This window comes from Chlamydotis macqueenii, chromosome Z (assembly GCF_036417535.1).
Source record: "Chlamydotis macqueenii isolate bChlMac1 chromosome Z, bChlMac1.mat, whole genome shotgun sequence".
Lineage (NCBI taxonomy): Eukaryota > Metazoa > Chordata > Aves > Otidiformes > Otididae > Chlamydotis > Chlamydotis macqueenii.
Window position 1 is genome coordinate 48,757,022 of NC_141593.1, and position 14,267 is coordinate 48,771,288.

At 44.4% G+C, this 14,267-nt stretch overlaps 1 protein-coding gene across 2 annotated transcripts in view; it reads left to right on the forward strand.

Annotated features, from left to right (window-relative positions):
• LOC104481213 (neuronal acetylcholine receptor subunit alpha-7) overlaps positions 1 to 14,267 on the forward strand; it is a 59,030-nt gene that overhangs the window by 22,576 nt on the left and 22,187 nt on the right. The window contains exons 3-5 of one of the 2 annotated variants that reach the window (XM_086770548.1): positions 7,199 to 7,243; positions 8,901 to 9,010; positions 11,150 to 11,229. In XM_086770548.1, coding sequence (XP_086626674.1) covers positions 7,199 to 7,243; positions 8,901 to 9,010; positions 11,150 to 11,229 — 235 coding nt within the window. The remainder of the gene's footprint in view (positions 1 to 7,198; positions 7,244 to 8,900; positions 9,011 to 11,149; positions 11,230 to 14,267) is intronic. The other variant, XM_086770547.1, reaches the window with a different exon arrangement.

Below are 14,267 nucleotides of genomic sequence, written 5' to 3' on the forward strand. Positions count from 1 at the left end.
GCCTTTGCATTTATTTGTGGGCTTCTTCCATAGCCTTTGCAAGCTGTATTTACTCCGTTTCTCCTTGTATAGACCCACTGTACTAAGTCACCTATCTTTCCAGAAAGTTTTTTTCAGAAATTTCAGTCTAATCTTGCAAGAGTAAATTCAGTGAGACTAGAGCAATGAGACTGATGCAGAATGGTGTAACTGAGAAGGAAAGCAGACTGGACATCATTATAAAAGCTGAAAATCAGTAATTTAGTGATCATGAATAGTAGTAATTAAAATTCTAAGTAGAAAAATTACAGAAAGTTTGCTAGACCAACAGATTCATTAAAGTGAAATCCCAAACTCTCCCTTAGTCATAAAGCTCACTTACTGTGACCAATTTTGAACTCTGGAAAGAAAAATTAAATAAATTGGCCTCTTCATTAGCATGGAAGGAGCTTGAAAAGTGGGAAAGACAGGGCTAATTGAGCTGTGAATTATTATTTTGGCTGCCTTGTAAGTGCCAGGCATTATAAAAATGTCAGTCTCACTAAACCAATTAAACATGTGACATGTGAGTTTGCTAGCACAATGTAGTCAGTCACAATGGGTATTATGGCTTCCCATCTAATACTACTTCGTGCACACACTTGCATGAAGCATTATAATGAAGCCTTAATTACCTGAAATTTACCTGCAGCTTTTTTTTCATTGGTTTCTACTTGTCCCCGAGCATAGAATGGAGGGGGCTCACTTAGTGAGCAGCAATTCAATAGTTTGTTTTCTCTCAGCATGGTTCCCCAAGCTGTCCTTGGTGGCTGTGGTTCTAACAAAGGAATGGCTGATGTCCTCCTGGGGTTTTTTGTGATGGTCGTCCAGCCTGGGCATTTCACAATAACTAACAAATTTTCTGCCTGCCTGGTGAAAAGGGTGTTCTATGCTGTCTGATGATGTGAGCCCGTGGATATTCCTTAATCTTGGGTAACCAATTTAAGCCATCAAGGATTTTTGAGATGCTTTAGTACTTTTAGTAAAATTTATTTAAAGAGAGATTTTTGCTAATAATCACTCATCAACTTAACAGCAGTGATAGGGAAAGAAAGTAATCCTTTGGAGAGGCATTCGGCTGCTTGAAATGGAAAACATTTTCCAGGAAAGGCAGCAGGGTCCCCAGAAACCAGAGACGACTTCTGGCCATGCCTCACAGTTGCCAGGGGACTGTGGAAGCTGGCATGGGGCAAATGGTCACATTTCTAAAGCCACCAGTTGAAACAGAGCAGTTAAATCAAAGCTGTTGCGGTGACCTTGAACCTAGTATTTTTTATTTTCTCAGTGTTTTGAAGGTTAGTATTTTAACAATGTGTTCTCTGAGTGTAACTCTTTAGAGACAGTGACCAGCTCCTCAGTAAAAACCTTCCCCCCCATTTTCCATCCCTGATCACAGGCTTTAAGAGCTCACTTGAGTTTTAGAAAAGGCCTATATTCCCTTACTTTACTGTACTGTGACAGGAGTGTACCAATAGAGGAAGAAAAAGCAAAAGCAGCCTTGCAGATAGCCTGACTGTGTCTCTGATAAGTATTTAGGGTTGGCCTATTTGGGACATTTCTCAACCCTCCTCCCTGTGATTTCAAATGCTGAAAAAGGCAATGAATAATTAATATCTTGGAATAATTATTTGTATCTAGTCCTTTTTAGTGAAACACCTGTCAATTGTGCACAAAACACATGGAGAGCTATTTCAGGATGAGGTATCCGCCCTGGAGAATACACAAACCATCTACGTGGTATGTGGATGACTTGGGATTTTAGTGGAGGACCGACTGCTTTTGGATGGTGACATTATATTTTTTTCCCCGGGAATCAAGGACCTATGTCAGTTCATCCAAGAAGTCAGAGAGCAGCACTGTGCTGGAAAGCCATGTGAGGCTCTCTGACCCAGCTCCTGGGGTTTCCATGATAAGCATCTGTGAAACAGTGGGACAAAGCTGGTGGCTTCACTCTCACCAGTACTTTATAGCAGTATGGGGACAGGTCCCTGCAATTGCAGGTTTTTGTTGAAGGGCTTGAAGTCAAATAGTCTCAAAACTGGAGCTGGACTCTATAACGTGACACACTTCACAGCAGTCCTGATCTTCAGGCATTGCTGAGAAGCTGCATCTTGGAAAAACAAAATTAATTTCCTAAGGCAGGTACCTCAGCCCCAGCCTGTAGTTGAAGGTCATGTCACATGTTCAGGGCAAGAACAAGTCTGCCTTTTTTCACCACAGCAACAGTGTAAATTGGAAAATGCAAGTAAGGCACAAATCTGTAGGCTTGGTAGACTCTCAGTCACTAGTTGTGTGAGTGAGTGGGAGGATTGCCTCCTCCCCTGCGTGACTACCTCCTCTGACACTGTGGCTGGCAGCAGAAAATGGCATTTTTTCCCTTGTTCTTGTGCAGGAATGTGCAGGTTCAGTACCTCCTGCAGTGGGTTTTGCACTTAAGATCCATATCAAAGCAACTGGTTGGTTTCTGGGGTACAAGGAGCCAAGGCCTTCACAAGGAACAACTTTCACAGATTTGTTTGCCATGCCTTATGTTTCCTAAGGAACATAGCTCTCATCCCTGCATTTGCAGGCTTTTCTCACGCAGCCCCTGTTTGAACACAGTGCCCTTCTGAGCACTGAGGTATCTTAAACTCTTCACTCTCACCACAAGTGATTGTTCCTGGCTCCAGGGGTTTGCAAGAGGAGGAGCGTAATCTGAGTGGCTAGACACTCCAACATGTAAAGGTCCTGCTACAAAAGCAAGTGTGCACAGGGCTGCTGTAAGCAGCAGGTAGGGATGCAGATACTCCTCCCAGAAGGCTCTTCTGAGCAGGAGAATGCTGTGAGTGGTTAGAGGCAGTGGGACCAGGCAGCCTCATGCTACTACCCAGTGTGAAGACCAAACACAGATTGTGCTGCTTGCCCACAGTGAAGGGACACATGCTTCTCTAAGACAGGCGAAGGACCAAGAAAGGCATGACCTCAAGGAGAAGCCAGTGGCAACAGATGCGACTGTGGCTCAACCTTAGATAAAAAAACACTTATGAGACATCACTTCCAACCATTCATAGGAGAAAAGGCCCAAGCAACAAAATAAAAAAAAGCAGGAAGGCGTACGTGTTCAGCTATGAGCTCTTAACTGTATCCTCCTTGGCTTGACAACACTGGCCTGGCCACATCTCCATGCTGATGGGCAAAGAAATTCTCAGCAGGCATCGGAGGATGTTTGTTCATCCTTTGTTATTCTAGTGTATTTTTATATCTCTCCCCAGTCTTTCATCTTGACTCTGGGCCATCCCTTCTGATTCCCATCTTCCTCCTGAGGGTGCTTTGTTAAAGGTATTGAGATGAAGTACTTAAACATCAGGTATCTCTTCAAAGTTGATGTTACCATGGCAACATTTATTCCAACTTTTTAATGAGACCCCTGAAATATAAAGGCTGTCCAGCAATGCTTACTGAATGTTGCCAAGGCAACCTGGGTTTTCCTCAAACTGGTTTTGTGGATCTTCAGGCATACAACGCATTTAAGCTGAGTTTTAGTTGATCAGCTGAAGGTTGTGGGCAGATTGGTGCTTCAGCAATGGAAAGGAATGCCTGCTGCAGTCATAGACTGAGCATGCAAACATTTGAAAGCCTCATCAGTTCCTTTTGACACTTGATCAAAATCATGTGCGGAGACTAATGCCTCTGCTAACAAAACTTTCCAAGTCTCCATGTCAATGACTCCTTGTCTCTTGACCATATTCCTCTTTGTATTCAGGCACAAAAATAATGTAAAAAGGAAAAAAAAAAAGGAAAGAAATTAAAAGTAGGTACATACGGCCTTTGATGACCTCTGAGAGTTACCTGTTCAACTTGGGACTTTTCTGATCAGTGTCTTGCAATAAATCAAGGGTTGATTCAGCTCCCAGTTCTATGGCTCTGTGAGAGGGCAAGGATTAATGATACCTGTAAGTCACTCAGTCATAAGTGCCTTGCTACAGAGATGATACGTTATCATATGATATGACTACTGAACCTGGAAGTGCTTTGGATGTTTTGTACATATGCTATAACCCAGGTAGTTATGTGGCTAAGGGCAGTTACATTTTATCTAGACATTGAACTGGCAAGGGAGACTCTACGGACAGGCAGTGATGCAAAAGACAGGCAGACCTACATACATTGTAAGCTTTAGATTGAGAACAGGGAAAAAACTGCACTAAAAAATTGACATGTCACAGCATGTGCACCGGAACAAAACAAACTAACTCTGTCACTCCCCATGGGTCAAAGGTGGCTGTAGGAATAAGCAGATATTCAGGGCAGAGGATTAACTGGGGTCAGGCTGGAGATAGAAAGGGGAGAAGGTTACACAGATAAAGACAGGAAGGATTTAGAGGACTAGCTCATGACCACAGCATTAGCTTTTTCAGCATTTTTGAATAACAGAACCAAACTGATATGTCTGAGCTGAACATTTGCAGCCCAGGGGAACTGCCAGGGAAATGCTGGAAAAGCATCTCTGGGGGCTAGTAATCTCCAGCCTCACCTGACACCTTAACAGGTCTGCTTTGGTTGCTCTGCTGCAGGGAAAGCTGGGAGCTAAGACCCTGCCAAATATCGAGGGAAGGTCATCACCAAGGCTAACAGTGCCTTGCACAGGAAAAGCAGTGTGATGGATATTCAACTTTTCTCCTGGGAGGAAAGCCATCCTCACAAGTAACCTTAAATCCCTCTGCACAAACCAATGACATAGTGAGGGAACCATCTCCAACACTTCCCAGGCTCAAGAATTAGCTTTTACTGAGGCAAAGCAGTACCAGCTAGTAACCTCTTGGGACAGAGTAAGGCACACACACTCTCATGATTGTCTGTAAGTATCTTTGTAACAGGCAAATATGGTCCCTCCTGTGCCCAGGTATGTCAGGAATGCACACAGTCCACAGGTCATGATGAAGACAGCAGGAGCTGAGCTTCCTCCGCAGCTCTGGAAAGGCAAGGCAACCAGCCCACTCCCAAAGCCAAACTATTTCCTTACAGGATGCAAATCTGCATGGCTCAGTAAACTACCACACCTGCAAAGATGGAGATCTCCATAAACACTTCTGCCTTTAAAAGCCTCATACTCTAACAGAGGATGGATTCAGACTCCAGACTCTCACAGCCCTCATCTGCCCTGGGCAGCTCCAGCATGCACTCTTCCTCTGGCCAGGCTCCTTGAGGTCTTTCTCTAGAAGGGGCTTTAGCAAGAGAGCTACACCTGGACAAATGCCTGCCCAGAATAAAGTGAGCTTTGCTGCTCCTGTAAACCAGGCACTCCTGGCAAACTCAGATCCTTGTTTGGGAAACTTTCTGTTCCATCCTGTGATAGTAAGGCTTCATCTGTAAATCAGTGCTGAATATGTAAATAACATTTTTTTGGTGTGTGTTTTGCTGTCCATAAAGCCAAGCACCCTTTGAAAGCTCAGCACCTGAAGGCAAGGATGAGAATAGACTCTGAATGGCCATGAAAGTATCCTGGAGTGGCTTTTTCCCCCAAGGCTGTGAGAAACGTAAGCAGCCCAAAGCCCTGGTTAGACTTTGTGCTCTTGATGACTGCTGTTACCAAAAGGCAAGACAAGGAAGACCATGCAGGGCATCATTACACAGTAGATAAACCTGTAAGAACTTTAATAGACAAGCTTTCCTTTCACTGCAAAACAAATCTGAGAAGCAGGACAAACATGGTGAGCACAGGAGCCCTGTGAAAAGGAGGCAGATAGTTTAACACTACCTGAAATACATGGCTGATGAATTGCTTGGAGTCAAAGCTGATTACCAAGGTCATTAGCATCTGTCTTTGAACAAGGAAATCACAGAAGTATGACAGGGGAGCAGGTAAGGGCAACAGACTCTTTTGTGAAATACAGAAGTCAACCCTAGATGTTACCTTTGCAGACATGGTGTCTGTCAAGTAAAAACTTACTATGTCAGATAAAATGGAGTTTCCTTGTAAATCCAGAGCCTCACATGAAAGGCTTCTGACAGGAGGCATCTCCACATGCAGGAAACCCATAGGCATCCCAGATCTACATTGCATTTTAATTTATCCCCTCCCCATGACTCCCACGCAGTTCTGCTTCATGCATTATGCTGAGAGTCTGCAGTCATGAAGTGGTTCCTGCATGGAACACACAAGAACTAAACCCAGAGGCCTCATAGAAGAAAGCACACACCTAGAGATGCAGCTTAGTCTGAGATGATACAGTCTGCTTTTGAGCAACTCACATCTTTCCTGGCACTTCTGGGGCAGCTTCTTTGCATATGTACTGTGAGGGTAGCTTTGGAGGGGAGGATGGAACAAAAGAGAGCATAAATGTAGCTTGAGGTGAGCAAACTGTTGTTTGGTTTTTTTTTTTTTCCAGGGTGAATAAGGCAGTTTTGGCTTTACTACCTTGTTAGCCAATAAGCACTGCCAAAACCCAGTATAATTTAGGATCAAAGTGAACCAAAATGGTCAGGCTACTTCAGGACTGCGGTTTACCTTGTAGTTTTAGAGACCAGGATTTTTTGATATTAAGTGCCAATGAAGAGTAGAAGTGGCATAGACTGAAGTGGAGCCGAAGAGGTGGTAGTGACATAGACATTTGGCGTGGAGGACAATGGCAAGCACATGCAAACTCATCCTCTACATTAAGGACATGACAGGAGAGAGAGCCTGCATGCCCAAGAATACCCTGGGGGTAAATGCCTGCCAGAGCAGTGTGCAATTGCAATGTTTCCCACTTCCAGTGCTGTTTCACTATTGTTTTGCAGTGGCAGCAAATACAACATAAAATCTCTCCAACTACTGTATGCTGTGCGTAACTGGAAATCACCTTGTTTTCACCAACTAGCTAGGAGGAAAAACGTGTGCTTTTGGTAAGCAGTCTGATTATCCCCAGCAGAATAAGAGCAATTATCTATTATTTTGACTTCTGTTGTTGATCAGTTATGATAAATTCAGGAGGTGTGTAGGTTTAAAAGACAGAAAAGAGCCATTATTGTCTGGGCAATATAATGCAGTTTAGTGGGTTTGCACTGAGCTCACAATCTGCCCCATGAAGTTGGTGTTTATTTACCCCAAGAGTCAGAGTTTTCTAAAAGAAACAGGAACTCTTCCATCTGTGATCAAACTGTATTTTAAGTCTCATTGTTTTTCTCTTCTCTTCATTTTCCTTCCCCTTTTTGCTTAAAGGACGAGAAGAATCAGGTGTTGATCACGAACGCTTGGCTGCAGATGGTGAGTAACCTGTGTCAGTAAAAAAAAAGCCCCTTTCTTATAGCTAACTGCTGAATGTGATTTCTTAGCAGAAAAGCAAGCTCTTAACTTATCCATAATGTGAAAGAAGCAGGTGTTTTGGTGCTCCTTTTAGCTTTGAAAATGAAATGCAGGAGACTACATTAATCCTTTGCATAGACCTGTTGGCCTTTGGAGGGTGAAACCAACGGTGTTGTTAGGCCAGTGGATGTAGAGATCTAGTAAACAAAGAGCCCAAAGTTATGGTCACACCATAGCAGAAGGAGATACTCTTCAGGGGGCTCAAGATGCTCTCTAAGTCCAGTGATGGGGACTTGTTGTGAAAGACAGACACTCAGTAAGACCTGCACGCTGCACTAATGGCTTCTGGGAAAACTTCCACCTCCATCTGAAACAGTGAGCCAGGGATGCCCCTGTGGAGGGCAGGGCACAAAGATCCCCAGCACTCACGCCCAAACACAGAAGCAATGCAGCCGTATGGGACTGTGTGGGGTCGTCAGCCACCACAAGCAGCCCCATGCTGCATTGCTGCTGGCAGTGGCCAGGCACATCAGTGGGAACATTGCCTTCCCTCACACTTTACAAACCTCATCCATAAACGTTCCTCCTCCCTCTTCTGCAACCTGCTCCAGCTGAGGAGTGATCTGCACCAGTCATGCAGAATAAAAGAGACCGATCTTCACTGAGGGCTTTGAGGAAGGGAGTTTCTCATCAGGTTTGCTGCTGGCCATATATGGCAAGAGATTTTCTTATGGCCATCTCCTTAATGGCTTGTGCTCAGTAAAGATGCAACTCTGGAGGGAAAAGCCTGTGAGAGACTTGAATGATGGAACTAATTCTACTTTGACTTCAGGAGCCAAACACTATCTCATGTTAATGGGTGTAACTGAACAGGCTGTTTCTTCCTCAGCTGTCTACTGGGATTTGCAGCAGATATGAATTGTTTTCTATTGCAAAAGCTAACAGGCCAATCTATAGGACTACAGAATTGTTAGGACAGAGTCTGCGCGTGTCCTGTCCCTTGCATGTGTGTTCTTCAGTTATAGAACAACTGTTTCCCTTGCAGCCCTCCCATAGAGCTTTGCTGTAAGTTACAAGGTTCAGCACAAAAGCTATCCTTGCACCTTTCTTGAATTAGCTGTGTTGGAATGGAGGAGGCAGGATATAAAGGTCACTTGCCTACCTCTCATAGCAAGGTGGTTATTAAAAGAATCACCTCATTTTTGTAACAGATTAAATTTTTTCCACCAAAGAGGGAGTCCCAGACCATGGTTCACAGACTACTGACAATACCCAAGTCATTCAAACCATCTCAGCTTAGAACCAGCATGCCTCATATGGAGGTGCCTACTGCCACTGTTTCTGCTAACCCACCAGAAAATGTTTGGGATGCCTGGCTTCAGGCACAAGATGGAGACGTCAGACGCTGCATTAAAATACAGGTCACAGCATTCAGCCATTGGACTGTGGATTCCTCGGTATATATGCCAACTTTTATTAATAATTAAAGCTGAGCATTAAACTATTATCATACTACCACTATTGCTACTGGCAAAACCCATTCTGTTCCCATAATAGTCAAGAAAAGTTAGAAGACTTTTACCAGCTTATATAATCTGATGTATCTATTTGCCAACAGTACTGGGTTGATGTTTACTTGACTTGGGATCAGTATGAATACCCAGGGGTGCAGAATTTGCGATTTCCAGCCGACCAGATTTGGGTACCAGACATTCTTCTGTATAACAGGTAAGCAAGATGGTGTAGCAGCCAGTGGGAGCCTAGAACTAGAGCATTAGATGCGGTAATCAGCCATGCTTCACTGCTATAAATCTCTCCATCATTCCTCTTCTGCTCTGAACGCTCTCTGATCTGTTTTTCCTCCCCCAGAGCAGAATCCAGCTCTCTAGCCAGCTCTTCTGCAGTGTTAAGTAGAGTCAAGGCTCTCTAGAAGGATGTTTCCTTAATGCTTTCCAGGAGGAGGGGATTTTGGGTTGAATAACATCTTAGTTTTGGACTTATTTCTTGATCAATCCCAAACCACAGATGTTGTACTTTGGACTTGCTGACTTGATTTTCACTGATCTCTCTTTCTGCAACAGTTTTAAGGGTAATACTTTCTAATCATCCAGACTTAATTTCATTCTGTTGGTTTCACCAACAGAATTCACCAAGATCCACATTTTCCATTCCAAGCTCTCGCTACTGAAGGAGGCTTGGAGTGACCTGAATTGTTTAAGTCTTCTTCTTTACTTCAGCATTACTCCTCACTCTCTTTATTCCTTTTCAGTCTCTAAAAAGGAGGTATATAGCCTGGTCCACATTATTGTAATTTGTTTATAAGAACATGATGTGGCAAAGGCTTTCTGAATTTCAGACATATCACCTGTGTCCTCTTATTCAGTTAGTCAGTAAGAAAATTACATTGATTTGATGAAGTTGGCTCTTGAAAAATCTGCGCCAGATGTTTTAATCTCATTATCTTTGAAGTTAGGCTGATGTGTCTATAATTCCACCTTAAAAAAAAAAAAAAATCAGAATTCTCTTTGATTTTCCCTAGCTCACTGAGCCCTTCCCTGTTCTTCATGAGCTCTTGCAGATAATTTGTAATGCTTCAGAGTGTATTTTGGCCAGTGCCTTCAGTTCTTAAGAGCCCATTTCATCAGCCCTGCCAACTGGAATCTGTCTTATCAACACTTATTCAACTGTTCCTCCCCTATTCTGCCCTGGACTCCTGCCACTGGGTGAGAATTAATTGTGGTGAGCGACAGTTTGTGAAGAGTGAAGCACAGAGGGTACAGGACACTGCAGCTTTCTGCACCCTGTTGTCTCTTTCCACAGCAAGTAATAGATCTATTTGATCCTTTGTCTTTTCCTTGTTTCCTTGCATTTATAAAAACATTTCTTGCTGCCTTTTATGTCTTTTGATAGTTATCATTCATTCTGCACTTGACCTTTTCAATTTTATCCCTTTTGTTTTATGCTGGGGACAATATTGAGGACTAAGAACTCAGACATGAAAAAAGAGCAGGTCACAGGAGGAAGGGAAAGCCTGAATTTTTCACATCTGGTTGTGAGACAGGGTGTGTAAGTCATGCAACATAGACCTGTACATAGCCATGACAGGCAAGGCCCCATAGCATTGGCCAGGGGAACCCTCCCTAGTTAATCTCTTGCCAAGAGACCCTCTGGAGCAAGGCCCCAGGCCTACTTTCTTGAAGAATTCTTGTTCTTGTCAACCTCATTACTCCCTTTTTTTTTTCCCCTCAGAATTGCTGGAATCCTAAAGAAATTCTGTTTTCTTGGACACTTTCACCCAGTTTCTGCTCTTAGAGTCTCAATTAACCTCTTCCTAGAAGCCCCAAATCTAAACTAACTTCTCGCCATTGCTTTCCTCCATTGCTTGAAGCAAACCCTTGGCCTCTTGCATCCTAAGAGACTGTAGAATTGTTGCCTCAGGCCACCATTACTCTTACAACAGATACCTTGGTAACAGATAATTTGATTTACACTGTGAGCTGCCTCATTCTTGTAGCAGCCCCAGAAAAGCCTCATCCTCCCAACTGTCTGGTATTTGGATACCGCTACTGTGATAATTTTGCTCCTTTCACTCTTGCCTTTTCTCTGAGACATTCAACAGCTCTGCCTCTCAGATGTTTGAGTGCATTGCAGCATGCAACCAGCATGCCTGGATGCAGGCCAATAGCGCCTTTGAGAAGCTGAGATACTGATCAAGAGTGGCCTCTTCACCCAGGCATAGGACTTTAATTCAGACATTCTGTGCATTACATTCAGCCAAAAGATTCTTTCTTGTTGACAGTTACTATATCTTAACTCAAACATCAGCTTGTTTTTTCTTTGTTTTGTTTTGTTTATACTATTTTATAGTGCGGATGAGAGATTTGATGCGACATTTCACACAAATGTGCTCGTGAATTACTCTGGATCCTGCCAATATATTCCGCCAGGTAAGGCACAGAAATAATTTGTTTTCTTTAAGTCAATGTGTAGCTTTGAATAACTACAAGCAGTTTTCCTTCATTAATGAAACCAAGATGTTTAGAAGCAATCTGTGAAAATTTTGCAAGTTGTGTAATTATGGGACAAACCCACTGAAATAATTTAGGTCCATTAGAAGTGGTGCATTTCCACTTCACAAATTGATAAATCACTCTCCTGAGCAGTTTGCTTAGAAAATTCAGAGGCTCCACTGAGGTGTCATCTAAAGCAAGGTGGTGTGCACCCTCACATCACGTTTCATGTGCAAGTCAATTAGCTCTTTCTTGAGAGTGGAGAGGCGTGTGACCACAAGAGACCTTGAGAGCATCACTCCCTCTGCAGTGAAGTCCTCCCTGCCAGGCTGAAGGTGAACTCCAGGTGAAAGGCCTGAACCTCAACTCCAGGTGAAAGGCAAACTGAATCTGCACTTGGTCAGTCAGACCTGAGTCTCAGCTTGCTTTCCATGTGTATTGTCCACTCAGCACCTGTAGGGCCCTGCAGCCAGGACCTACCAGCAAATACACAGGCTATCCCCACAGTCACTCACTGTGGTGGACAAGAAATGCCCCAGATTTCTGTCACAGCTACTGGCAGACTGACCTCAAGCATGTTCACAGGCCCCACCAGGGAACAAGTGGGTCTTCCTTGATGGCTGGTCCTCTATTGATCCCTACCTCTGAGACCCCTTAAAGCATCCCTGTGGTTTCACTGGGACAGACCCATAGGTAAGGTTGCTCTCCAGGGAGCAATATGAGACAGGAATAAAAATGGCATGTACCAAAGCAGGGACTTCTCCATCCTTTCAGGTAGGGAGGTGATGCAGGAGGTGACTATACAGGCAGATCTGGTGCCCTGCTCATCTCTTAGTGAGCTACAAACTCCATGGTGAAGAATTAGTTACTTAAGAATCCAAGGAAAAAAATCCAAGAGAGAAAAAGTAATAAAGGAAATCTGTTGTGTGAAGCACAGGAAATAATTTGTTACAGGGATTTAACTGCTGCCAAACTACTTTGCAAAATTTTAGAAAGAAAAAGTTGATAATCAGCCTATTGACTTGCAACAAGGGCTCACAGAAGCAGCTAGATTAATCAAGACACTCAAAAACATGGAAAAGTAGAAAAGATGTTTTTTCCAAAGCTTCATGAAAGTTTTATTTCCCATGACTCTGAGAGCAGGCTGTACTCAGAGAAACAAGGTAGGTGGAAGAGTAGAGAGAAACAAGAAGAAGGGGACAGCTGTCTACTGTTAAGGAAAGGAGGAGAACCAAGATTTAGGAGAAACTGGGAGAAAAGCCTCTATGAAGGCCACCGAAAAATGACATGATGGTGGGAGTCAGACCTCCCAGAATGTAAAGGGACAAATGAAGGGAATACAGCCAACCTAGAGCAGCAATATTTGTGCAAGGACATTGTCTTGCACACATGCTTATGTCACAATGTCCCTCAGCCTTCGCAGCAGCAGGCAAAGACAATAATCAAGGATCCTTGTTTTGGGGATTTTATCTTCAAAAGGCATTGCTCAAGCATGTATGACAAAACATCAAACTCTGCACAGTTAGGTGACTCAAAGCTGGGATTCACATTAGCTGGTGTTTTAGGGAGCACACAGAAACAATTACTGCAAACAGGTAGGCTAAGTGCAGCATTAGAGATAATTTTTCAGTGAAGCAGGGGCTGCCTATCCTTTACAGATGCCTTTGAGCTGGTCAGAACACAGTGAACACAGCCAGGTGAGGGAAAGTGAAGGCTGCAAAGCCACAGGCTCATGGGTGTGAGGGTTTGCAGGGATGACCTCTGTGCTTTGTCACCAGCTGATAGCGATGCAGGCTGTGCAGATCATCTTCCTCACTCTCCAAGCCCTCCATGCTGCTCGACGGCTGGGGAAGTCCCACAGACACAGCTGTGGCCCCAAGAAGAAAGTCTGGAGCATCCACTAGGATTTTTTTCTGTTCTCTTAGCTGAATAACAGAAAAAAAAAAGAAATAACTAGATTGCAACAATATACAATTATTAATCTCCTAAACTGCTTAAAATGTCACATGAAATAATGATAGTGGACTAGACACATCCAGAGTGTTGTGGTTTTGTTTAGTGATGGGGGGCCTAAGGTGGTAGCTTCTGTAGGAAACTGCTAGAAGTTGTTCCCCTTTGTTCAGCGGACTCAGCCGGGCCTAGGGCGGACCTGCTGCTGGCCAAGGCCAAGCCGATTGGTAGCAGAATGTTCTGTGATAACGCCTCTGCGATAATGTATTTAAGAAGTGGAAAACAGAAAAAAAAAAGAGAAGAGAAGATGTGAAGAAGCTGAGCGGGGGCAGAGGCGCAGAGGGGGAGGCGCAGGCCTCATGGGCCTTGCAGGCCTCACCCTCTGGCCTCTCGCCAGGCAGCCGACTGGGCCCGACTCGGTCCAGCCCGGCTGCAAGAAGTGGAGAGGAGATGAGAAGTGAATAAGATGTAAAAAGATCCTGAGAGACATCTACCAGCCCGTTGTGAGGAAAGGCTGCAGACGCCAAGGTCAGTTCAGAAGGAGGGGGAGGAGTAATGCGGCTCCTGGCCAAGATTCCCTTGCAGCCTGTGGTGACAACCATGGTGGAGCAGGTTGTCCCCCTGCAGCCCATGGAGGTCCACGGAGGAGCAGAGATCCACTTGGAGCCCGTGAAGGACCCCGTACCGGAGGAGGTGGATGCCTGAAGGCAGCTGTGGTCTGTGAAGGGCCTGCTGGGACAGCCGTCCTGGAGAGACTGTACTCCATGGAAGAGATGACCCACGCCGGAGCAGTTTCACGAAGGACTGTAGCACATGGGTGGGACCCCGCAACAGAGCAGGGGAGGAATGTGAGGAGTTCTTCCCCCAACCATGAAGCAGTGGCATGAAACAACGTGTGATGAACTGACCGCAACCCCCATTCCCTCTTCCCCCATGTGCCGCTCGGGGGGGGAAGGTAGTAGAGATAATGTTAAGCTTGGGAAGAGGGAGCGGTGGAGGGAGGTTATCTTGTTCTCTGTCTCATT